At 57.8% G+C, this 27189-nt stretch overlaps 1 protein-coding gene across 1 annotated transcript; it reads left to right on the top strand.

Annotated features, from left to right (window-relative positions):
• Window positions 1-10138: 10138 nt before the first annotated feature.
• RIIAD1 (regulatory subunit of type II PKA R-subunit domain containing 1) lies at window positions 10139-26845 on the top strand. The gene is made up of 4 exons (XM_040332499.1): window positions 10139-10273; window positions 14185-14261; window positions 14348-14394; window positions 26633-26845. Exons 1-4 carry the CDS (start codon window positions 10217-10219, stop codon window positions 26812-26814), a joined length of 363 nt encoding a protein of 120 aa, XP_040188433.1. The 5' UTR covers window positions 10139-10216; the 3' UTR covers window positions 26815-26845.
• Window positions 26846-27189: the final 344 nt, after the last annotated feature.

Below are 27189 nucleotides of genomic sequence, written 5' to 3'. Positions count from 1 at the left end.
TTACGCCGCGCTGAGATTCGCAAACCTTGGAAATTATTTGGCTTCGGACACGCGTTTTGTCACACTGGCGCGTTCAGATAAATCGGCTTGCGCCGCGCTTTTCTAGGCGCGTGTGGTCACAATGAGGCTGAGGGTTACCTGCCCGCCACCGACCGCCCACGTGCCTACAAACATGGCGGCCGCTCGGGTGAGTTCATATCCACCTATAAACCCTGAGACCTCGCCGCAAACCGCGAGCAAAACGAGGTGCATCTCGATGGGAAATCTCGTGCGCTGTGCTGGGGGCGGTGCGACACATTGGTACAAAAAATTGTAGCGTTTAGTTTATTTTCTTTTTTTTTTAAAAACTTTATTGATGTGCCCCCCTCCGTACATTGTGTCCCCATATGATGTGTCCCCGTACATTGTGTCCCCGTACATTGTGTCCCCGTATGATGTGTCCCCGTACATTGTGTCCCCGTACATTGTGTCCCCGTACATTGTGTCCCCGTACATTGTGTCCCCGTATGATGTGTCCCCGTATGATGTGTCCCCGTACATTGTGTCCCCGTACATTGTGTCCCCGTATGATGTGTCCCCGTACATTGTGTCCCCGTACATTGTGTCCCCGTACATTGTGTCCCCGTACATTGTGTCCCCGTATGATGTGTCCCCGTATGATGTGTCCCCGTACATTGTGTCCCCGTACATTGTGTCCCCGTACATTGTGTCCCCGTACATTGTGTCCCCGTATGATGTGTCCCCGTACATTGTGTCCCCGTACATTGTGTCCCCGTACATTGTGTCCCCGTACATTGTGTCCCCGTATGATGTGTCCCCGTACATTGTGTCCCCGTATGATGTGTCCCCGTACATTGTGTCCCCGTACATTGTGTCCCCGTACATTGTGTCCCCGTATGATGTGTCCCCGTACATTGTGTCCCCATACATTGTGTCCCCGTATGATGTGTCCCCGTACATTGTGTCCCCGTATGATGTGTCCCCGTACATTGTGTCCCCATACATTGTGTCCCCGTACATTGTGTCCCCGTATGATGTGTCCCCGTACATTGTGTCCCCATACATTGTGTCCCCGTATGATGTGTCCCCGTACATTGTGTCCCCGTACATTGTGTCCCCGTACATTGTGTCCCCGTACATTGTGTCCCCGTATGATGTGTCCCCGTACATTGTGTCCCCGTATGATGTGTCCCCGTACATTGTGTCCCCATACATTGTGTCCCCGTACATTGTGTCCCCGTATGATGTGTCCCCGTACATTGTGTCCCCATACATTGTGTCCCCGTATGATGTGTCCCCGTACATTGTGTCCCCGTATGATGTGTCCCCGTACATTGTGTCCCCGTATGATGTGTCCCCGTACATTGTGTCCCCGTACGATGTGTCCCCGTACATTGTGTCCCCGTACATTGTGTCCCCGTACATTGTGTCCCCGTACATTGTGTCCCCGTATGATGTGTCCCCATACATTGTGTCCCCATACATCGTGTCCCCGTACATTGTGTCCCCATATGATGTGTCCCCGTACATTGTGTCCCCGTATGATGTGTCCCCGTACATTGTGTCCCCGTATGATGTGTCCCCGTACATTGTGTCCCCGTACCTTGTGTCCCCGTACATTGTGTCCCCGTATGATGTGTCCCCATACATTGTGTCCCCGTATGATGTGTCCCCATACATTGTGTCCCCGTACATTGTGTCCCCGTATGATGTGTCCCCATACATTGTGTCCCCATACATCGTGTCCCCGTACATTGTGTCCCCGTATGATGTGTCCCCGTACCTTGTGTCCCCGTACATTGTGTCCCCGTATGATGTGTCCCCGTACATTGTGTCCCCGTATGATGTGTCCCCATACATTGTGTCCCCGTACATTGTGTCCCCGTACATTGTGTCCCCATATGATGTGTCCCTGTATGATGTGTCCCCATACATTGTGTCCCCATACATTGTGTCCCCGTACATTGTGTCCCCATACATTGTGTCCCCGTACATTGTGTCCCCATACATTGTGTCCCCGTACATTGTGTCCCCATACATTGTGTCCCCGTATGATGTGTCCCCGTACATTGTGTCCCCGTACATTGTGTCCCCGTACATTGTGTCCCCGTACATTGTGTCCCCGTATGATGTGTCCCCGTACATTGTGTCCCCGTACATTGTGTCCCCGTACATTGTGTCCCCGTACATTGTGTCCCCGTATGATGTGTCCCCGTACATTGTGTCCCCGTATGATGTGTCCCCGTACATTGTGTCCCCATACATTGTGTCCCCGTACATTGTGTCCCCGTATGATGTGTCCCCGTACATTGTGTCCCCATACATTGTGTCCCCGTATGATGTGTCCCCGTACATTGTGTCCCCGTATGATGTGTCCCCGTACATTGTGTCCCCGTATGATGTGTCCCCGTACATTGTGTCCCCGTACGATGTGTCCCCGTACATTGTGTCCCCGTACATTGTGTCCCCGTACATTGTGTCCCCGTACATTGTGTCCCCGTATGATGTGTCCCCATACATTGTGTCCCCATACATCGTGTCCCCGTACATTGTGTCCCCATATGATGTGTCCCCGTACATTGTGTCCCCGTATGATGTGTCCCCGTATATTGTGTCCCCGTATGATGTGTCCCCGTACATTGTGTCCCCGTACCTTGTGTCCCCGTACATTGTGTCCCCGTATGATGTGTCCCCATACATTGTGTCCCCGTATGATGTGTCCCCATACATTGTGTCCCCGTACATTGTGTCCCCGTATGATGTGTCCCCATACATTGTGTCCCCATACATCGTGTCCCCGTACATTGTGTCCCCGTATGATGTGTCCCCGTACCTTGTGTCCCCGTACATTGTGTCCCCGTATGATGTGTCCCCGTACATTGTGTCCCCGTATGATGTGTCCCCATACATTGTGTCCCCGTACATTGTGTCCCCGTACATTGTGTCCCCATATGATGTGTCCCTGTATGATGTGTCCCCATACATTGTGTCCCCATACATTGTGTCCCCGTACATTGTGTCCCCATACATTGTGTCCCCGTACATTGTGTCCCCATACATTGTGTCCCCGTACATTGTGTCCCCATACATTGTGTCCCCGTACATTGTGTCCCCCGTACATTGTGTCCCCGTACTGTTGTCACCACACTGAGTCGGACATAACAATGGAGGCCGGCGCCTTTGTGATGATACTTTTGTCCCCGTGTCGCTGTGTCCCCTGATGACCCCACAATCCCCCTCCCCCCCCCACAGACAATCAGCAGCTGGGGTCTCTTTGTAGAACATTCCCCTCCCCCCAACATTAACCCTCTCTGCCCCAGGACGGGGCAATTACTGGACTGACACTCCCAATTAGAGACAATTAATGGCGGCCATATAATCCCCCCCCCCCCCGCGATGTACATTCGCCGCTTTCACGCCGTCAAACCGCAGCGCTGTGCATTATCTCCAATGATGTGTCCTTTTGTGACATTTCAATAAAGTTAAAAAAAATAAATGAAACGCACGCCCTCTTTTTTTTTTCGTTTTTCTTGCGGTTTGCGGCGCAGCCTTGGGGTTTATAGGTGCATATGTAGTCACCCCGAGCATTTCTTTTTTGCAGGTGGAGGTCGGGGACGGTCGGTGGAGGTCAGGGACGGTTGGTGGCGGTCGGTGGAGGTCAGGGACGGTCGGTGGAGGTCAGGGACGGTCGGGGACGGTCAGTGGAGGTCGGGGACGGTCGGTGGAGGTCGGTGGAGGTCAGGGACGGTCGGTGGAGGTCAGGGACGGTCGGTGGCGGTCGGTGGAGGTCAGGGACGGTCGGTGGAGGTCGGTGGAGGTCAGGGACGGTCGGTGGAGGTCAGGGACGGTCGGGGACGGTCAGTGGAGGTCGGGGACGGTCGGTGGAGGTCAGGGACGGTCGGGGACGGTCAGTGGAGGTCGGGGACGGTCGGTGGAGGTCAGGGACGGTCGGTGGAGGTCGGTGGAGGTCAGGGACGGTCGGTGGAGGTCGGGGACGGTCGGTGGCATTCAGGGACGGCCGGTGGAGGTCAGGGACGGTCGGGGACGGTCAGTGGAGGTCGGGGACGGTCGGTGGAGGTCAGGGACGGTCGGTGGAGGTCGGTGGAGGTCAGGGACGGTCGGTGGAGGTCAGGGACGGTCGGGGACGGTCAGTGGAGGTCAGGGACGGTCGGTGGAGGTCGGGGACGGTCGGTGGAGGTCAGGGACGGTCGGTGGAGGTCAGGGACGGTCGGTGGAGGTCGGGGACGGTCGGTGGCATTCAGGGACGGCCGGTGGAGGTCAGGGACGGTCGGGGACGGTCAGTGGAGGTCGGGGACGGTCGGTGGAGGTCGGGGACGGTCGGTGGAGGTCGGGGACAGTCGGTGGAGGTCAGGGACGGTCGGTGGAGGTCAGGGACGGTCGGTGGAGGTCGGGGACAGTCGGTGGAGGTCAGGGATGGTCGGTGGAGGTCAGGGACGGTCGGTGGAGGTCAGGGACGGTCGGTGGAGGTCTGAGATGGTCGGTGGAGGTCAGGGACGGTCGGTGGAGGTCAGGGACGGTCGGTGGAGGTCGGGGACGGTCGGTGGAGGTCGGGGACGGTCGGTGGAGGTCTGAGATGGTCGGTGGAGGTCAGGGACGGTCGGTGGAGTTCAGGGACGGTCGGTGGTCAGGGACGGTCGGTGGAGGTCGGGGACGGTCGGTGGAGGTCGGGGACGGTCGGTGGAGGTCAGGGAAGGTCGGTGGAGGTCAGAGACGGTCGGTGGAGGTCGGGGACGGTCGGTGGAGGTCGGGGACGGTCGGTGGAGGTCAGGGACGGTCGGTGGAGGTCGGGGACGGTCGGTGGAGGTCAGGGACGGTCGGTGGAGGTCAGGGACGGTCGGTGGAGGTCGGGGACGGTCGGTGGAGGTCGGGGACGGTCGGTGGAGGTCGGGGACTTCCGGTGGCGGTCAGGGACGGTCGGTGGGTCAGGGACGGTCGGTGGAGGTCAGGGACGGCCGGTGGAGGTCAGTGGCGGTCGGGGACGGTCGGTGGAGGTCGGGGACGGTCGGTGGAGGTCAGAGACGGTCGGTGGAGGTCAGGGACGGTCGGTGGAGGTCAGGGACGGCCGGTGGAGGTCAGGGACGGTCGGTGGGTCAGGGACGGTCGGTGGAGGTCGGGGACGGTCGGTGGGTCAGGGACGGTCGGTGGAGGTCGGTGGAGGTCGGGGGCGGTCGGTGGAGGTCGAGGACGGTCGGTGGAGGTCGGGGACGGTCGGTGGAGGTCAGGGATGGTCGGTGGAGGTCAGGGATGGTCGGTGGAGGTCGGGGACGGTCGGTGGAGGTCGGGGACTTCCGGTGGCAGTCAGGGACGGTCGGTGGAGGTCGGGGACGGTCGGTGGAGGTCGGGGACGGTCGGTGGAGGTCGGGGACGGTCGGTGGAGGTCAGGGACGGTCGGTGGAGGTCGGGGACGGTCGGTGGAGGTCGGGGACGGTCGGTGGAGGTCAGGGACGGCCGGTGGAGGTCAGTGGCGGTCGGTGGAGGTCGGGGACGGTCGGTGGAGGTCAGGGACAGTCGGTGGAGGTCAGGGACGGTCGGTGGAGGTCGGGGACGGTCGGTGGAGGTCAGGGACGGTCGGTGGAGGTCAGGGACGGTCGGTGGAGGTCGGGGACGGTCGGTGGAGGTCAGGGACGGTCGGTGGAGGTCAGGGACGGTCGGTGGAGGTCGGGGACGGCCGGTGGAGGTCAGGGACGGCCGGTGGAGGTCGGGGACGGTCGGTGGAGGTCGGGGACGGCCGGTGGAGGTCGGGGACGGTCGGTGGAGGTCGGGGACGGTCGGTGGAGGTCAGGGACGGTCGGTGGAGGTCAGGGACGGTCGGTGGAGGTCGGGGACGGTCGGTGGAGGTCGGGGACGGTCGGTGGAGGTCGGGGATGGTCGGTGGAGGTCGGGGACGGTCGGGGACGGTCAGTGGAGGTCGGGGACGGCCGGTGGAGGTCGGGGACGGTCGGTGGCGGTCAGGGACGGTCGGTGGAGGTCAGGGACGGCCGGTGGAGGTCGGGGACGGTCGGTGGAGGTCAGGGACGGCCGGTGGAGGTCGGGGACGGTCGGTGGAGGTCGGGGACGGTCGGTGGAGGTCAGGGACGGTCGGGGACGGCCGGTGGCGGTCAGGGACGGTCGGTGGAGGTCAGGGACGGCCGGTGGAGGTCGGGGACGGTCGGTGGAGGTCGGGGACGGTCGGTGGAGGTCAGGGACGGTCGGTGGAGGTCAGGGACGGTCGGGGACGGCCGGTGGAGGTCAGGGACGGTCGGTGGAGGTCGGGGACGGTCGGTGGAGGTCGGGGACGGTCAGTGGAGGTCGGGGACGGTCGGTGGAGGTCAGGGACGGTCGGTGGAGGTCAGGGACGGTCGGGGACGGTCGGTGGAGGTCAGGGACGGTCGGTGGAGGTCAGGGACGGTCGGTGGAGGTCAGGGACGGTCGGTGGAGGTCAGGGACGGCCGGTGGAGGTCGGGGACGGTCGGTGGGTCAGGGACGGCCGGTGGAGGTCGGGGACGGCCGGTGGAGGTCGGGGACGGTCGGTGGAGGTCGGGGACGGTCGGTGGAGGTCGGGGACGGTCAGTGGAGGTCGGTGGAGGTCGGGGACGGCCGGTGGAGGTCAGGGACGGTCGGTGGAGGTCGGGGACGGCCGGTGGAGGTCGGGGACGGCCGGTGGAGGTCGGGGACGGTCGGTGGAGGTCAGAGACGGTCGGTGGAGGTCAGGGACGGTCGGTGGAGGTCGGGGACGGTCGGTGGAGGTCGGGGACAGTCGGTGGAGGTCGGGGACGGTCGGTGGAGGTCGGGGACGGTCGGTGGAGGTCGGGGACGGTTGGTGGCGGTCGGTGGAGGTCAGGGACGGTCGGTGGAGGTCAGGGACGGTCGGTGGCGGTCGGTGGAGGTCAGGGACGGTCGGTGGAGGTCGGGGACGGTCGGTGGAGGTCAGGGACGGTCGGTGGCGGTCGGTGGAGGTCAGGGACGGTCGGTGGAGGTCAGGGACGGTCGGTGGAGGTCAGGGACGGTCGGGGACGGTCAGTGGAGGTCGGGGACGGTCGGTGGAGGTCAGGGACGGTCGGGGACGGTCAGTGGAGGTCGGGGACGGTCGGTGGAGGTCAGGGACGGTCGGTGGAGGTCGGTGGAGGTCAGGGACGGTCGGTGGAGGTCGGGGACGGTCGGTGGCATTCAGGGACGGCCGGTGGAGGTCAGGGACGGTCGGGGACGGTCAGTGGAGGTCGGGGACGGTCGGTGGAGGTCAGGGACGGTCGGTGGAGGTCGGTGGAGGTCAGGGACGGTCGGTGGAGGTCAGGGACGGTCGGGGACGGTCAGTGGAGGTCAGGGACGGTCGGTGGAGGTCGGGGACGGTCGGTGGAGGTCAGGGACGGTCGGTGGAGGTCAGGGACGGTCGGTGGAGGTCGGGGACGGTCGGTGGCATTCAGGGACGGCCGGTGGAGGTCAGGGACGGTCGGGGACGGTCAGTGGAGGTCGGGGACGGTCGGTGGAGGTCGGGGACGGTCGGTGGAGGTCGGGGACGGTCGGTGGAGGTCTGAGATGGTCGGTGGAGGTCAGGGACGGTCGGTGGAGGTCAGGGACGGTCGGTGGAGGTCGGGGACGGTCGGTGGAGGTCGGGGACGGTCGGTGGAGGTCTGAGATGGTCGGTGGAGGTCAGGGACGGTCGGTGGAGTTCAGGGACGGTCGGTGGTCAGGGACGGTCGGTGGAGGTCGGGGACGGTCGGTGGAGGTCGGGGACGGTCGGTGGAGGTCAGGGAAGGTCGGTGGAGGTCAGGGACGGTCGGTGGAGGTCGGGGACGGTCGGTGGAGGTCGGGGACGGTCGGTGGAGGTCAGGGACGGTCGGTGGAGGTCGGGGACGGTCGGTGGAGGTCAGGGACGGTCGGTGGAGGTCAGGGACGGTCGGTGGAGGTCGGGGACGGTCGGTGGAGGTCGGGGACGGTCGGTGGAGGTCGGGGACTTCTGGTGGCGGTCAGGGACGGTCGGTGGGTCAGGGACGGTCGGTGGAGGTCAGGGACGGCCGGTGGAGGTCAGTGGCGGTCGGGGACGGTCGGTGGAGGTCGGGGACGGTCGGTGGAGGTCAGAGACGGTCGGTGGAGGTCAGGGACGGTCGGTGGAGGTCAGGGACGGCCGGTGGAGGTCAGGGACGGTCGGTGGGTCAGGGACGGTCGGTGGAGGTCGGGGACGGTCGGTGGGTCAGGGACGGTCGGTGGAGGTCGGGGGCGGTCGGTGGAGGTCGAGGACGGTCGGTGGAGGTCGGGGACGGTCGGTGGAGGTCAGGGATGGTCGGTGGAGGTCAGGGATGGTCGGTGGAGGTCGGGGACGGTCGGTGGAGGTCGGGGACTTCCGGTGGCAGTCAGGGACGGTCGGTGGAGGTCGGGGACGGTCGGTGGAGGTCGGGGACGGTCGGTGGAGGTCGGGGACGGTCGGTGGAGGTCAGGGACGGTCGGTGGAGGTCGGGGACGGTCGGTGGAGGTCGGGGACGGTCGGTGGAGGTCAGGGACGGCCGGTGGAGGTCAGTGGCGGTCGGTGGAGGTCGGGGACGGTCGGTGGAGGTCAGGGACAGTCGGTGGAGGTCAGGGACGGTCGGTGGAGGTCGGGGACGGTCGGTGGAGGTCAGGGACGGTCGGTGGAGGTCGGGGACGGTCGGTGGAGGTCGGGGACGGTCGGTGGAGGTCAGGGACGGTCGGTGGAGGTCAGGGACGGTCGGTGGAGGTCGGGGACGGCCGGTGGAGGTCAGGGACGGCCGGTGGAGGTCGGGGACGGTCGGTGGAGGTCGGGGACGGCCGGTGGAGGTCGGGGACGGTCGGTGGAGGTCGGGGACGGTCGGTGGAGGTCAGGGACGGTCGGTGGAGGTCAGGGACGGTCGGTGGAGGTCGGGGACGGTCGGTGGAGGTCAGGGACGGTCGGTGGAGGTCGGGGACGGTCGGTGGAGGTCGGGGACGGTCGGTGGAGGTCGGGGACGGTCGGTGGAGGTCAGGGACGGTCGGTGGCGGTCGGTGGAGGTCGGGGACGGTCGGTGGAGGTCAGGGACGGTCGGTGGAGGTCGGGGACGGTCGGTGGAGGTCGGGGACGGTCGGGAGGTCGGGACGGTCGGTGGAGGTCAGGGACGGTCGGTGGAGGTCGGGACGGTCGGTGGATGTCGGGACGGTCGGTGAGGTCTGGGACGGTCGGTGGAGGTCTGGGGACGGTCAGGTGGAGGTCGGGACGGTCGGTGGAGGTCAGGGACGGTCGGTGGAGGTCGGGGACGGTCGGTGGAGGTCGGGGACGGTCGGTGGAGGTCGGGGACGGTCGGTGGAGGTCAGGGACGGTCGGTGGAGGTCGGGGACGGTCGGGGACGGTCGTGGAGGTCGGGACGGTCGGTGGAGGTCAGGGACGGTCGGTGGAGGTCAGGGACGGCCGTGGAGGTCGGGGACGGTCGGTGGGTCAGGGACGGCCGGTGGAGGTCGGGGACGGTCGTGGAGGTCGGGACGGTCGGTGGAGGTCGGGGACGGACAGTGGAGGTCGGTGGAGGTCGGGGACGGCCGGTGGAGGTCAGGGACGGTCGGTGGAGGTCGGGGACGGCCGGTGGAGGTCGGGGACGGTCGGTGGAGGTCGGGGACGGTCGGTGGAGGTCAAGACGGTCGGTGGAGGTCAGGGACGGTCGGTGGAGGTCGGGGACGGTCGGTGGAGGTCGGGGACGGTCGGTGGAGGTCGGGGACGGTCGTGGAGGTCGGGGACGGTCGGTGGAGGTCGGGGACGGTCGGTGGAGGTCGGGGACGGCCGGTGGAGGTCAGTGGCAGTCGGTGGAGGTCGGGGACGGTCGGTGGAGGTCGGGGACGGTATATATGGGGGGAGGGGCTTGTATATAATGTATGGGGGAGGGGCTTGTATATAATGTATGGGGGGAGGGGATAGTACTATATAATATATGGGGGGAGGGGGGACACCACAGGGGAGGTGTCACCATGGAAACAGCTCGGCTTGTTCCTCTGTTGCCCCTGGTAACCACACTCCTCCATTCATCCGAAGGACAACCCTGATTGGCTGCCCGCCTCAGGACACGGCGCCGATGGTCAGGCTCCGCCCACATACCTGGTCAGTGACGTCACGCGCGGGCCTCCCACTAAGCTCGGCCGTCTCCATGGTAACAATCTCCCCGAGAACGGGGCGGGGCCGCAACCGGTCACGTGGATCCCCCGCCCCTAGCAACCGGGAGAGCGTCCCCCCCGAGAGGAGAGGAAGATGGCGGATCCCGGGGCCCTGAACCCCGAACAAGAGAGCCTGCTGGGGGCCTGGAAGGTGAGGTCCCCCCCCTATAATAAATAACAGTGTGTTATAGATCTAGAAATGTTCTACACTCCTGATTGGTGGAGGGTCTGGACGGGACACGCCCACCATTCAGCAGAGGGACCCCAATTCTTATATATACCCCCCCCCCCAATATGACCCCTATATAATCATTACACAGCCCCCCCACCTCTGTCCCCCTTTACATTACACCCCCCCCCCACCTCTGTCCCCCTTTACATTACACCCCCCCCCACCTCTGCCCCCCTTTACATTACACCCCCCCCCACCTCTGTCCCCCTTTACATTACACCCCCCCCCACCTCTGTCCCCCTTTACATTACACAGCCCCCCCACCTCTGTCCCCCTTTACATTACACCCCCCCCACCTCTGTCCCCCTTTACATTACACCCCCCCCCCCACCTCTGTCCCCCTTTACATTACACCCCCCCCACCTCTGCCCCCCTTTACATTACACCCCCCCCCACCTCTGTCCCCCTTTACATTACACCCCCCCCCACCTCTGTCCCCCTTTACATTACACAGCCCCCCCACCTCTGTCCCCCTTTACATTACACCCCCCCCACCTCTGCCCCCCTTTACATTACACCCCCCCCACCTCTGTCCCCCTTTACATTACACCCCCCCACCTCTGTCCCCCTTTACATTACACCCCCCCCCACCTCTGTCCCCCTTTACATTACACAGCCCCCCCACCTCTGTCCCCCTTTACATTACACCCCCCCCCCACCTCTGCCCCCCTTTACATTACACCCCCCCCCACCTCTGTCCCCCTTTACATTACACAGCCCCCCCACCTCTGTCCCCCTTTACATTACACAGCCCCCCACCCACCTCTGCCCCCCTTTACATTACACAGCCCCCCACCTCTGTCCTCCTTTACATTACACAGCCCCCCCACCTCTGTCCCCCTTTACATTACACAGCCCCCCACCTCTGTCCCCCTTTACATTACACAGCCCCCCTACCTCTGTCCCCCTTTACATTACACAGCCCCCCCACCTCTGTCCCCCTTTACATTACACAGCCCCCCACCTCTGTCCCCCTTTACATTACACAGCCCCCCCACCTCTGTCCCCCTTTACATTACACAGCCCCCCACCTCTGTCCCCCTTTACATTACACAGCCCCCCTACCTCTGTCCCCCTTTACATTACACAGCCCCCCCACCTCTGTCCCCCTTTACATTACACAGCCCCCCCTCACCTCTGTCCCCCTTTACATTACACAGCCCCCCCCACCTCTGTCCCCCTTTACATTACACAGCCCCCCCACCTCTGTCCCCCTTTACATTAAACAGTCCCCCCTCCTCTGTCCCCCTTTACATTAAACAGCCCCCCCCACCTCTGTCCCCCTTTACATTACACAGCCCCCCCACCTCTGTCCCCCTTTACATTAAACAGCCCCCCCTCCTCTGTCCCCCTTTACATTAAACAGCCCCCCCCCCCACCTCTGTCCCCCTTTACATTACACAGCCCCCCCACCTCTGTCCCCCTTTACATTACACAGCCCCCCCCACCTCTGTCCCCCTTTACATTACACAGCCCCCCTACCTCTGTCCCCCTTTACATTACACAGCCCCCCACCTCTGTCCTCCTTTACATTACACAGCCCCCCCACCTCTGTCCCCCTTTACATTACACAGCCCCCCACCTCTGTCCCCCTTTACATTACACAGCCCCCCTACCTCTGTCCCCCTTTACATTACACAGCCCCCCCACCTCTGTCCCCCTTTACATTACACAGCCCCCCCTCACCTCTGTCCCCCTTTACATTACACAGCCCCCCCCACCTCTGTCCCCCTTTACATTACACAGCCCCCCACCTCTGTCCCCCTTTACATTAAACAGCCCCCCCTCCTCTGTCCCCCTTTACATTAAACAGCCCCCCCCACCTCTGTCCCCCTTTACATTACACAGCCCCCCCACCTCTGTCCCCCTTTACATTACAGCCCCTCCACCTCTGTCCCCCTTTACATTACTCAGCCCCCCCTACCTCTGTCCCCCTTTACATTACACAGCCCCCCTACCTCTGTCCCCCTTTACATTACACACACCCCCCACCTCTGTCCCCCTTTACATTACACAGCCCCCACCTCTGTCCCCCTTTACATTACACAGCCCCCCCACCTCTGTCCCCCTTTACATTACACAGCCCCCCCTACCTCTGTCCCCCTTTACATTACACACACCCCCCACCTCTGTCCCCCTTTACATTACACAGCCCCCCCACCTCTGTCCCCCTTTACATTACACAGCCCCCCCTACCTCTGTCCCCCTTTACATTACACAGCCCCCCTACCTCTGTCCCCCTTTACATTACACACACCCCCCTCCTCTGTCCCCCTTTACATTAAACAGCCCCCCTACCTCTGTCCCCCTTTACATTAAACAGCCCCCCCCACCTCTGTCCCCCTTTACATTACACAGCCCCCCCACCTCTGTCCCCCTTTACATTACACAGCCCCCCCACCTCTGTCCCCCTTTACATTACACAGCCCTCCTACCTCTGTCCCCCTTTACATTACACAGCCCCCCCACCTCTGTCCCCCTTTACATTAAACAGCCCCCCCTCCTCTGTCCCCCTTTACATTAAACAGCCCCCCCCCCACCTCTGTCCCCCTTTACATTACACAGCCCCCCCACCTCTGTCCCCCTTTACATTACACAGCCCCCCCACCTCTGTCCCCCTTTACATTACACAGCCCCCCCACCTCTGTCCCCCTTTACATCACACAGCCCCCCCATCTCTGTCCCCCTTTACATTACACAGCCCCCCCACCTCTGTCCCCCTTTACATTACACAGCCCCCCACCTCTGTCCCCCTTTACATTACACAGCCCCCCACCTCTGTCCCCCTTTACATTACACACAGCCCCCCCACCTCTGTCCCCCTTTACATTACACAGCCCCCCCACCTCTGTCCCCCTTTACATTACACAGCCCCCCCACCTCTGTCCCCCTTTACATTACAGCCCCTCCACCTCTGTCCCCCTTTACATTACTCAGCCCCCCCTACCTCTGTCCCCCTTCACATTACACAGCCCCCCTACCTCTGTCCCCCTTTACATTACACACACCCCCCACCTCTGTCCCCCTTTACATTACACAGCCCCCACCTCTGTCCCCCTTTACATTACACAGCCCCCCCACCTCTGTCCCCCTTTACATTACACAGCCCCCCCTACCTCTGTCCCCCTTTACATTACACACACCCCCCACCTCTGTCCCCCTTTACATTACACAGCCCCCCCACCTCTGTCCCCCTTTACATTACACAGCCCCCCACCTCTGTCCCCCTTTACATTACACAGCCCCCCCTACCTCTGTCCCCCTTTACATTACACAGCCCCCCTACCTCTGTCCCCCTTTACATTACACACACCCCCCACCTCTGTCCCCCTTTACATTACACCCCCCCCACCTCTGTCCCCCTTTACATTACACAGCCCCCCCACCTCTGTCCCCCTTTACATTACAGCCCCTCCACCTCTGTCCCCCTTTACATTACACCCCCCCCACCTCTGTCCCCCTTTACATTACACAGCCTCCACCTCTGTCCCCCTTTACATTACACAGCCCCCCCCCCACCTCTGTCCCCCTTTACATTACACAGCCCCCCCCCCACCTCTGTCCCCCTTTACATTACACAGCCCCTGCAATGATCAATCATCTAATATAACCACTGCCCCCCTCCCCCATGACTCGGATCATTATCAGTCATCAATCATCTAATATATCCCTCCAATGATCAATCAACTAAAACCAGCAATCTGACATCTGATTGGTTGTTTCCCACGGTCATGTTCTTTGATTGGTGGTTGATGGTGACACGTAGATCGATCGTCTCCTGTCATTGGTTGGATCTCTGATCCCTATGTATGTGATCTCTCCTCCTGCAGATCCAGACCCGGATCGATAATGAGCGCTACCTCCGGAGCCACCAGGAAGTGCGCCTGCTGCTGTCTGCGTTTACACGGTGATTATAATCTCATCAACCTGCCCCCCCCCCCCCAATCTGAGTGCGGGGCCCCCAACCAATCACGTCTCTCTGTGTCTCTCTAGGGAGGTTCTGCTCCACCGTCCCGAGAACATCCGCCAGTTTGCGGCAGGTAAGACGTTATCTCTCTGGGGGTAGGGAATGGGAAGAGCGCTACTTTCACCGATCGTTCATTGGTTCCTGGGACTCTCCCTGATCGCTCATTGGTTCCTGGGACTCTCCTTGATCGCTCATTGGTTCCTGGGACTCTCCCTGATCGCTCATTGGTTCCTGGGACTCTCCCTGATCGTTCATTTGTTCCTGGGACTCTCCCTGATCGTTCATTTGTTCCTGGGACTCTCCCTGATCCTTCATTGGTTCCTGGGACTCTCCCTGATCCTTCATTGGTTCCTGGGACTCTCCCTGATCGTTCATTGGTTCCCCTGATCCTTCATTGATTCCTGTGACTCTCCCTGATCGTTCATTGGTTCCTGGGACTCTCCCTGATCATTTATTGGTTCCTGGGACTCTCCCTGATCGTTCATTGGTTCCTGGGACTCTCCCTGATCGTTCATTGGTTCCTGGGACTCTCCCTGATCCTTCATTGGTTCCTGGGACTCTCCCTGATCGTTCATTGGTTCCCCTGATCATTCATTGGTTCCTGGGACTCTCCCTGATCCTTTATTGGTTCCCCTGATCCTTCATTGATTCCTGGGACTCTCCCTGATCGTTCATTTGTTCCTGGGACTCTCCCTGATCCTTCATTGGTTCCTGGGACTCTCCCTGATCCTTCATTGGTTCCTGGGACTCTCCCTGATCGTTCATTGGTTCCCCTGATCCTTCATTGATTCCTGTGACTCTCCCTGATCGTTCATTGGTTCCTGGGACTCTCCCTGATCATTTATTGGTTCCTGGGACTCTCCCTGATCGTTCATTGGTTCCTGGGACTCTCCCTGATCGTTCATTGGTTCCTGGGACTCTCCCTGATCCTTCATTGGTTCCTGGGACTCTCCCTGATCCTTCATTGGTTCCTGGGACTCTCCCTGATCGTTCATTGGTTCCCCTGATCATTCATTGGTTCCTGGGACTCTCCCTGATCCTTTATTGGTTCCCCTGATCCTTCATTGATTCCTGGGACTCTCCCTGATCGTTCATTGGTTCCTGGAACTCTCCCTGATCGTTCATTGGTTCCTGGGACTCTCCCTGATCCTTCATTGGTTCCTGGAACTCTCCCTGATCGTTCATTGGTTCCCCTGATCGTTCATTGGTTCCTGGGACTCTCCCTGATCCTTCATTGGTTCCTGGAACTCTCCCTGATCGTTCATTGGTTCCCCAGATCGTTCATTGGTCTCCAGCATTCTCCATGATCCTTCATCCCTCCCCAACAATCGTCCTGATCCTTCATTGGTCTCCAACAATTTTCCTGATCATTCAGGGAATGGGGAAGGTGCTGGAGACCCCAGCACCTTCCCCAACCGTTCATTGGTCTCCAGCATTCTTCTCAATCTCCAAAAATGTCCCTAATTGTTCATCCAAATCCAACTATCTCCCTGATCCTTCATTGGTCTCCAACAATTTCCCTGCTCCTTCATTGGTCTCCAACAATTTCCCTGATCATTCATTGGTCTCCAGCATTGTTCCCAACCGTTCATTGGTCAACAGCATTCTCCGTGATCCTTCATCCCTGTCCAACTATCATCCTGATCTCCCTGATCATTCATTGGTCTCCAGCATTCTCCTCTAGCTCCAACAATTTCCCTGATCATTCATTGGTCTGCAGCACTCTTCCCAACTGTTCATTTTTCTCTAGCATTCTTGTCGATCCCTCATTGGTCTCCAGCATTCTCAATGATCCTTCATCCCTCTCCAACAATCGTCCTGATCCTTCATTGGTCTCCAGGACTCTCCCAAATCGTTCATTGGTTTCCAGCATTCTTCTCGTTCCTCTATTGGTCTCCAGCATTCTCCTCAATCTCCAACAACTTCCCTGATCATTCATTGGTCTCCAGCACTCTTCCCAACCATTCATTGGACTCCAGCATTCTTTTTGATCCTTCAATGGTCTCCAGCATTCTCCCCAACCGTTCATTGGTCTCCAGCATTCTCCCCAACCGTTCATTGGTCTCCAGCATTCTCCCCAACCGTTCATTGGTCTCCAGCATTCTCCCCAACCGTTCATTGGTCTCCAGCATTCTCCCCAACCGTTCATTGGTCTCCAGCATTCTCCCCAACCGTTCATTGGTCTCCAGCATTCTCCCCAACCGTTCATTGGTCTCCAGCATTCTCCCCAACCGTTCATTGGTCTCCAACATTCTCCATGATCCTTCATCCCTCTCCAACAATCATCTTGATCCTTCATTGGTCTCCAGCACTCTCCCCAATCGATCATTGGTCTCCAGCATTCTTCTCAATTATTCATTGTTCTTCAGCATTCTCCTGGATCCTTTATCCATCTCCAACCATTTCCCTAAACATTCATTGGTCTCCAGTTCTCCCCCCCCCCCCCCCAACTGTTCATTGGTCTCCAGCATTCTTCTCGATCCTTCATCCGTCACCAACAATTTACCTAATCATTTATTGGTCTCCAGCTCTTTCCCCAACCGTATTGGTCTTAAGCATTCTTTTCGATCCTTCATTGGTTTCCAGCATTCTCCCTGATCCTTCATTGGTCTCCAACAATTTTCCTGATACTTCATTGGTCCCCAACACTCTCTCTGATCATTTATTGCTCTCCAGAACTCTCCCCAATTGATCATTGGTCTGCAACACTCTTCCTGATCAGTCATTGGCCTACAACAATCTCCCAGACCAATCAAAGGTCTACAACACTACAACACTCTTCCTGATCGTTTATTGGTCTCCTGTAGGATGTCTGCAGTCTCTGACCATCTCCTGTACTATGTCTGCAGTCTCTGACAATCTCCTGTACTATGTCTGCAGTCTCTGACCATCTCCTGTACTATGTCTGCAGTCTCTGACCATCTCCTGTACTATGTCTGCAGTCTCTGACCATCTCCTGTAGGATGTTTGCAGTCTCTGACCATCTCCTGTAGGATGTTTGCAGTCTCTGACCATCTCCTGTAGGATGTTTGCAGTCTCTGACCACCTCCTGTAGGATGTCTGCAGTCTCTGACCATCTCCTGTACTATGTCTGTAGTCTCTGACCATCTCCTGTATCATGTCTGCCGTCTCTGACCATCTCCTGTACTATGTCTGCAGTCTCTGACCATCTCCTGTAGGATGTTTGCGGTCTCTGACCATCTCCTGTATGATGTTTGCAGTCTCTGATCATCTCCTGTACTATGTCTGCAGTCTCTGATCATCTCCTGTAGGATGTTTGCAGTCTCTGACAATCTTTCGTAATACAACATAGACTGAATATTATGTGTCCCCCCCCCCCCCCAATGGGAATGTCAGAGGCCGCAGCAGAGACTTCCTATATCTAGTAAGTAGACCACCACTTCCCTATAGCACAGGAAGGGATCAGCCAATCACAAGACGGCGCTCATTGCGTTATGAATCTTTTGCCAGGTAGACCAGTCCCCGCATACGTTTTGCGCTCCCATTAATAAGGACGCGGAGGGAGGGAATGTACCGTCCTGGAGATTAGGAGGGGGGTAGAGGCACTTCATCACTCGGAAGGATGGGGAGCGACAGGACAGAAACACATTATCTCCGCTCACACCTCGTCCATCACGCCCGCGGCGCCGCGTCAATGACGGATACTTTGTATCGTAAAGCTGTCAAGACAAATCGCAGGAATAATGTGGATTCTCATGGATTAGGGAGACGTCTGTCCATATTGATCCCGGGAGAGACAGAGGAGAATGCGTTTCCTGCGTTCCCCGGGGGCCTCGTAATTTTCAGGAATTGTATTTATTGCCGAGACACAAATGTCCTCTTCTGGTCTACGAAACGTCGGCGCTCATCAACCACCGAGGAAGGAAACCCAATTCCCGGCTTCTCTCCGGGATCGGCGCTCATCAACCACCGAGGAAGGAAACCCAATTCCCGGCTTCTCTCCGGCATCGGCGCTCTTCAACCACCGAGGATGGAAACCCAATTCCCGGCTTCTCTCCGGCATCGGCGCTCTTCAACCACCGAGGATGGAAACCCAATTCCCGGCTTCTCTCCGGCATCGGCGCTCATCAACCACCGAGGAAGGAAACCCAATTCCCGGCTTCTCTCCGGCATCGGCGCTCTTCAACCACCGAGGATGGAAACCCAATTCCCGGCTTCTCTCCGGCATCGGCGCTCATCAACCACCGAGGAAGGAAACCCAATTCCCGGCTTCTCTCAGGCATCGCCGCTCATCAACCACCGAGGAAGAAAACCCAATTCCCGGCTTCTCTCCGGCATCTGCGTTCATCAACCACCGAGGAAGGAAACCCAATTCCCGGCTTCTCTCCGGCATCGGCGCTCATCAACCAGCGAGGAAGGAAACCCAATTCCCGGCTTCTCTCCGGCATAGGCGCTCATCAACCACCGAGGAAGGAAACCCAATTCCCGGCTTCTCTCCGGCATCGGCGCTCATCAACCACCGAGGAAGGAAACCCAATTCCCGGCTTCTCTCCGGCATCGGCGCTCATCAACCACCGAGGAAGGAAACCCAATTCCCGGCTTCTCTCCGGCATCGACGCTCATCAACCACCGAGGAAGGAAACCCAATTCCCGGCTTCTCTCCGGCATCGGCGCTCATCAACCACCGAGGAAGGAAACCCAATTCCCGGCTTCTCTCCGGCATCGGCGCTCATCAACCACCGAGGAAGGAAACCCAATTCCCGGCTTCTCTCCGGCATCGGCGCTCATCAACCACCGAGGAAGGAAACCCAATTCCCGGCTTCTCTCCGGCATCGGCGCTCATCAACCACCGAGGAAGGAAACCCAATTCCCGGCTTCTCTCCGGCATCGGCGCTCATCAACCACCGAGGAAGGAAACCCAATTCCCGGCTTCTCTCCGGCATCGGCGCTCATCAACCACCGAGGAAGGAAACCCAATTCCCGGCTTCTCTCTGGCATCGGCACTCATCAACCACCGAGGAAGAAAACCCAATTCCCGGCTTCTCTCCGGCATCGGCGCTCATCAACCATCGAGGAAGGAAACCCAATTCCCAGGTTCTCCCCGGCATCGGCGCTCATCAACCAGCGAGGAAGGAAACCCAATTCCCGGCTTCTCTCCTCCACCGGCGCTCATCAACCACTCTCCCGACGCACTCATTGGTCTTCAGAACGCTCTGAAATCATTCATTGGTCTGCAGTACTCTCCCCAATTTCTCCTCAATCTCCAGCATTCTTCTGAATCATTCATTGGTCTTCAGAACTCTTCCTGATTGGTCATTGGTCGCCTGCACTCTCTGAAATCATTCATTGGTTTACAGCACTCTCCCGACTGTTTAATGGTCTCCAGCACTCTCCCCTATCATTCACTGGTCTCCAGTACTCTCACCGATCATTCACTGGTCTGCAGCATGCTCCCCGGCCATTCATTGGTCTGCAGCACGCTCCCCGGCCATTCATTGATCTCCAGCACTCTCCCCGGCCATTCACTGTTCTCCAGAACTCTCCTTGACTATTCATTGGTGTGCAGCACTCTCCCGGACCATTTATTGGTGTCCAGCACTCTCTCCGACCATTTATTGGTGTGCAGCACTCTCCCCGACCATTTATTGGTGTGCAGCACTCTCCCCGAACATTTATTGGTGTGCAGCACTCTCCCCGAACATTTATTGGTGTGCAGCACTCTCCCCAACCATTCATTGGTCTGCAGCACTCTCCCCAACCATTCATTGGTCTACAGTGTTCTCCACAAGTGTTCCTTGGTCTCCAGCACTCTGATGGTTTTTTGGTCGTCAGCTTTTTCCACTATCGTTCCTTGGCCCCAGCACTGTCTTTGATTGTTCTCCAGCACTCTCCCTGACCGATCCTACCTCCTGCACTCTCTCAGATTGTCCGTTGGTTCCCAGCACTCTCCCCAACAGTTCATGGGTGTGCAGCACTCTCCCCGATTAGTCATTGGTCTCCAGCACTCTCCTTGACCAATTCATTGGTCTCCAGCACTCTCTCCAACCATTCATTGGTCTGAAGCACTCTCTCTGAACGTTCATTGATGTGCAGCACTCTCCCCGACCATTCATTGGTCTGCAGCACTCTCCCTGATTAGTCATTGGTCTACAGTGTTCTCCACAAGTGTTCCTTGGTCTCCAGCACTCTCTCTGATGTTTTTTTTGGCCACCAGCTCTTTCCACTATCGTTCCTTGATCACCAGCACTGTCTTTGATTGCTCTCTGTTCTCCAGCACTCTCTCAGATCGTCCATTGGTTCCCAGAACTCTCCCTGATCATTCATTGGTCTCCAGTATACTCCCCAATCGGCCTTTGGTCCTCAGGACTCTCCACCATCATTCACTGGTCTCCAGAATTCTCCACCATCATTCGCTGGTCTCCAGCACTCTGCTTGACCGTTCATTGGGGAGACTTTCCCTCACTTCCTGCCCCAATGACAGGGTGTCCCAAGAACAGGAAGAGATTGGATATCTCTCCAATGGGGACAGAGACAGCAACAAATCACATCTGCTTAGTAGAGACTAGAATCTTCAGGATTTTATTGCTCTTCCTCTTCTGGTGACACCCACATCCTCTCTTCATCCTGGTGTCACCGGGACAGGAAGCGAGAGCAAATCTTTCTAAGAACGACGCGTTTTACCGCTCCGGATATTGAATTGTTTCCACTACAGACGGCATTTGTCGGGAATTCCCTGCGTCCAATCTCAGGGCGCGTTCAGTCTTAACTAAGTCTGCGCTCCGGAGTCACAGAAGGCGCGATCGTCCCCGGCAGTAATGGAAACGTTTATTAACTTCGCCAACAAAAAGTAATTAAGAAGTGGGAGACGTCTGGGAAATTAATCTCGCTGATAAGTGTGCGCAGATATCTCCTCAGAATGTAAGTCTGAGCGGCGAGGGGGGCTATCGTCGGTGTCACGGCGGGTTCAAGCAACAACCTGAAGAGTCGGTCTTACCGCATTACAATTCTGGTTATACAAATTCAACGGCCACTTTATTATATCTCCCTTTGCTAGTCCCCCCTTTATTAGGTCCCCCTTGCTAGTCTCGGGTTGGACCCCCTTTATTAGGTCCCCCTTGCTGGTCTCGGGTTGGACCCCCTTTATTAGGTCCCCCTTGCTGGTCTCGGGTTGGACACCCTTTATTAGGTCCCCCTTGCTAGTAGCCGGTTGGACCCCCTTTATTAGGTCCACCTTGCTGGTCTCGGGTTGGACCCCCTTTATTAGGTCCCCCTTGCTAGTAGCGGGTTGGACCGCCTTTATTAGGTCCCCCTTGCTAGTAGCGGGTTGGATCCCCTTTATTAGGTCCACCTTGCTAGTCTCGGGTTGGACCCCCTTTATTAGGTCCACCTTGCTAGTAGCGGGTTGGACCCCCTTTATTAGTGGGTTGGATCCCCTTTATTAGGTCCACCTTGCTAGTCTCGGGTTGGACCCCCTTTATTAGGTCCACCTTGCTAGTAGCAGGTTGGACCCCCTTTATTAGGTCCCCTTGCTAGTAGCAGGTTGGACCCCCTTTATTAGGTCCCCTTGCTAGTAGCAGGTTGGACTCCCTTTATTAGGTCCCCCTTGCTAGTAGCAGATTGGACCCCCTTTATTAGGTCCACCTTGCTAGTTCCGGGTTGGACCCCCTTTATTAGGTCCCACTTGCTAGTCCCGGGTTGGACCCCCGTTATTGGGTCCACCTTGCTAGTCCCGGGTTGGACCCCCCCCCCCTATATTAGGTCCCCCTTGCTAGTAGCGGGTTGGACCCCCTTTATTAGGTCCCACTTGCTAGTCCCGGGTTGGACCCCCGTTATTGGGTCCACCTTGCTAGTAGCGGGTTGGACCCCCGTTATTGGTTCCACCTTGCTAGTCCCGGGTTGGACCCCCCCCCTATATTAGGTCCCCCTTGCTAGTAGCGGGTTGGACCCCTTTTATTAGGTCCACCTTGCTAGTAGCGGGTTGGACCCCCTTTATTAGGTCCCCCTTGCTAGTCCCGCGCTTGGCCCCCTGCCTGCATAGAGAAGCAATATTTGAATAAAAATGTTTTCACAGAATATAAAATTGTAGATCCGGTGATTTCTTTGTCGGGTCTAAAGGAACATTTGTAGCGAAAAGGGTCATTTGCATCCTCTAGGAGGGGAAGGGGGGAGACAATTTGTGCTGGGGGGGGGGGGTTTGAAGAGTGTGGAGGGGGGGGGGATGTGTACTAGGAGGGGAAATTTTAGGGGTAGAGGATTTGCACTAGGAGGGGGTGAATTTTTTTTTCTTAGGGGGGGGGGGGTCCTTTGAGCTTGGGGGGAATGGGGGGGCAAATAATCATGCTGAGATGGAGGATTTCAGCAAGGGGGGGGGGGTATATTTGTACTGGGAGGGGACATTTTAGGGGTAGAGGATCTGCGCTGGGAGGGGTGATTTTTCTTGGCGGAGGGGGGGATTTGGGGGAGGGGGGTAAGATTCCTCCAGAAGCCCAATGGTGACCGATTTCCTTGCAGCGGGCCGTACACCGCCCAAGGTCCTCCCCGGCAGGGACGTGGTTAAGTCCTCCCGGCTGGCAGACACGGGCCCTGGGGGGAGGGGGGATTATATTCCCGTCCTCAGGGAAGGCCGGAGTGAGTGGAAAAATAGACTTCTCTCCGTCTGAGGCCCGGCGGATGTTTAACCTTAATGAATTGAATTACTGGCAGGACGCAGCTCTGGGCTCTGTGTAGGAGACGGCGGGCAGGATAAACACGGCGTCCGGTGGGCGTGTTGCCGGCGCACGTCCAGGAGAGCGGCGCGGGTCCTGCATCGGGGCTCCGGGGTCCTGGAGTCACATCCCGGTAGGGACACCACCTGACTGGAGTGCGGCCTTCTCCATGTCTGGAGGGTAATTAGTGCCACCAAAGACTGGGGCGGGGCACGAGAATAAAGACTGGGGCGGGGCACGAGAATAAAGACCGGGGTGGGGCACGAGAATAAAGACTGGGGCGGAGCATGAGAATAAAGACTGGGGCGGGGCACGAGAATAAAGACTGGGGCGGGGCACGAGAATAAATACTGGGGCGGGCACGAGAATAAAGACTGGGCGGGGCACGAGAATAAAGACTGGGGCGGGGCACGAGAATAAAGACGGGCGGGGCACGAGAATAAAGACTGAGGCGGGGCACGAGAATAAAGACTGGGCGGGGCACGAGAATAAAGACTGGGGCGGAGCACGAGAATAAAGACTGGGCGGGGCACGAGAATAAAGACTGGGGCGGAGCACGAGAATAAAGACTGGGGCGGGGCACGAGAATAAAGACTGGGGCGGGGCACGAGAATAAAGACGGGCGGGGCACGAGAATAAAGACTGAGGCGGGGCACGAGAATAAAGACTGGGGCGGGGCACGAGAATTTAAAACCCTTTCTGGGGGGGGGAGGTACTGATGTGAATCCCGCACCCAAGACCTTACAGTCTACAGGCAGTCCCCCGAGGTTACGAACGGGGGAGGGACTGTAGGTTTGTTCTTAAGTCGAAATCTGTTCATAAGTCAGAAAACGACTCCTACTTACGAAACGGAAGGGGGCGTGACGTCTTTGCCGTTCTGCGCACGCGCGGTCACCTTTCGGGGGCGCGCACATTGCGACAGAACACAACACCTTTTTTTTTGTCGAAATGTGCCCGCCGTCGAAAAGTGCCCCGCGCATGCGCAGGAGGACAGAGACGTCGCAACGCCTCACGTTCGTAAGTGGGAGTCGTTTTCCGATGTGCTATTGAAATGTGCCCGCCGTCGAAAAGTGCCCCGCGCATGCGCAGGAGGACAGACGTCACGCCGCCTCCCGTTCGTAAGTAGGAGTAATTGTAGACAAGGTTTAGAGTTCCCCTCAGATCTTTTTTTTGCACATGGCAAGAAATGGGGAGAAGAAGCCGACGCATTTCGGGGTCAGAGACCCCCCTTCCTCAGAATTCAGTTTCTTAGATGGGGTCTAAAATCCAAACTGTATAGGCAGCACTCTGCCAACCTTGGAGGTCCCGGAAAAAGTCTGAAAAATGTAAAGAAGGATGAGGGCACCCCTAAAGTCCCTTTTTTGCATGTGGCAAGAAATGGGGAGAAGAAGCCAACGTGTTTCGTGTTAGACACCGCCCTTCGTCAGGAGCCAGATTCTTACAGAGGGCCTAAAATCAAAATAGTGTAGGCAGCGCTCTATCAACTGGGGGAGCCCTGAAGTGGTATCAAGAATGTAAACAAGGATGAGAGCGCCCCTTAGGTTTTTACTGCATCTGACAAGAAATGGGGAGAAGAAGCCAACACGTTTCGGGGTCGAACACCCCCAGCTTCGTCAGGGATCAGTTTCCTAAAATCCAAACTGTATAGGCAGCGCTCTATCAACCAGGGTACCTTGGAGGTCCCGGGAAAAGTCTGAAGAATGTAAACAAGTATGAGAAGAAGCCAACGTGTTTCGGGGGGCAGACACCCCCCTTCGTCAGGTATCAGATTCTCAGAGTGGGTCTAAAATCAAAACAGTATTGGCAGCGCTCTGCCAACCAGGGCACCTTAGGGGTCTCAGGGAAAGTCTGAAGAATGTAAACAAGGATGAGAAGAAGCCAACACGTTTCGGGGTCAGACACCCCCCTTCGTCAGGTATCAAATTCCCAGAGGGGGCCTAAAATGTTAATTGTATAGGCAGCGCTCTGCCAACCAGGGTACCCAGGGAAAGTCTGAAGAATTTAAACAAGGGTAAGATCACCCCTCAGTTCGTTACTTCTTCTGACAAGGAAAAAGGAGAAGAAGCCGACGTGTTTCGGGGTCAGACACCTCCCTTCGTCAGGTATCAGATTCTCAGAGGGGATCTAAAATCAAAACTTTATAGCCAGCGCTCTACCAACCAGGGTACCTTAGGGGTCCTCAGGGAAAGTCTGAAGAATGTAAACAAGGATGAGAGTGCCCTTAAATCGTTCCTGCATCTGACAAGAAATGAGAAAAAGCCGACGTGTTTCGGGGGTCAGACGCCCCCCTTCGTCAGGTATCAGATTCTCAGGGGGGGACCCAAAATAAAAACTGTATAGGCTGTATATGGGGGTCCCTGGAATGTTCTGAAAAATGTAAACAAGGATGAGAGCGCCCCACTCAAATCTTTATTGCATGTGACAAGGAATTCAGAGAGGAAGTGTTTCGGGGTCAGGTATCCCCCCTTCGTCAGGGCTGTAGATAAGACTATTGGACTATTTGCTGCAATGTAAAGAGACATTACTGAACGGTACCGGTCCCCGGACAGACAAGGGGGGCGCTGGTAGACCCCTAAAAAAAGAGGGCGGGGCTGGAGGGATGCGAGTCCTGATAGGCTGGTCATTAAGGAAGAAGATTAGGAAGGTGACGTGATTGGGCCAATTATAGAGAGATGGGGGATGGGTCACATGACTAATCATGGCGATCGCGTTCCCCCGGCGGATTTCGGGGGTGACCACGCTGTCACGCCGTACATGCGTGGGGGGGGGGGGAGTGGCCGGTGTCCCCGGAGATCCAGGGAGGAAAATAACTGACGTTTCCCATGTTCCAGGCTTTTCCTGGGAGGTCCTGGCCCCCGGGGTCTTTCCTTATCGGACCCCCTCCCCCGACCGCCGGCGACTCCAGCTGCTGACAGGAACCAGACGGCCCCGGAAGATCCAATAGGGGCCCCTTATTAAATCATATTATAGGCATGTAATGCGGTTACACGGGAACGCACAGGCACCTGTTACCATGGCGACGGGAGCGAGGAGAAGAGAGAGCGCGACTTTCCCAGCACCCAACGTTAACCCCGGCTGTACCGGAGAGCAGGCGGCATTCACCCCCCCCCTCCCCCGTCAGGCCTGGTACAAGGGGGCGTTAACCCTGTGTGACACAGGCATTGGGGGGTAATAGTCCCATTACTCCGTCTTCACCTGTCTCCACAGAGCGCCCGTCCCCCACCGTATTCACATTACATGCCAGAGAGCGGCCAACAGTCACCCCACCATGTGACCGGCTACAAAGTTACAATGTACAGTCTGATCACTGGGGGGGGGGGGACTGAGAAAATGCCTCCTCCTACAAAGTTACAATGTACAGTCTGATCACTGGGGGGGAGGGGAGACTGAGGAAATGACTCCTCCCCCTCCTACAAAGTTACAATGTACAGCCTGATCACTGGGGGGGAGGGAAGACTGAGGAAATGACTCCTCCTACAAAGTTACAATGTACAGTCTGATCACTGGGGGGGGGGGGGGGGGGAGACTGAGGAAATGCCTCATATTATGACATTTCGGGAATTGAGTGACCGGCCCACCTTAGCAGGGGGCGGGGTTTGGGGCGGAGCACAACCAATGACCAATGATTGTGGGTTTTTCTTTCAGATTATTTCACGGACCCGATGTTGGCGGCGATGATCCGGGAGAAGATGAGCCGATCCCAACCAGAGGAGGAGGAGTCTGACGGACAATATGGGGGAGGGGCACCCAGAGGAACACCCGCCCCCTTAGACCCGTGTACATCTGTGCCTTCCCTGCTTCCCCCTCCCCCGTCATCAACATGTTAATAAATGTTTTAAATAAAGCTTGTTTCCTTTATCTGTGATGTCATCACTGGGTCCATGCGCTCCTTTGCGCAACGCAGACAGATCATGGCGGGTGGGAGGGGCCGTTTTCATGACATCCCTTATTTTTATCCCCGGTGATGTCAAGGAATTTCAGTTCTGTCAATCATGGAGGCATCACATGTGGGTGTTACCTATGCAAATACAGCCTTGGCATAGGAACGCCCACACCGACAACCCGCCCACTTTTATATTTGCATAACTGCTTCCCGCCCCTTTCATTAATTGGACTTCAGTTCTTCCAATCATGGGGGAGGCTCAGTGTCAGGTGTGGGCGTTACCTATGCAAATACAGCCTGCCTAGAAACGCCCACTCCT

Source organism: Rana temporaria, chromosome 13 (assembly GCF_905171775.1).
Source record: "Rana temporaria chromosome 13, aRanTem1.1, whole genome shotgun sequence".
In the NCBI taxonomy this organism is placed as follows: domain Eukaryota; kingdom Metazoa; phylum Chordata; class Amphibia; order Anura; family Ranidae; genus Rana; species Rana temporaria.
This window is presented reverse-complemented; position numbering and strand designations above follow the sequence as displayed.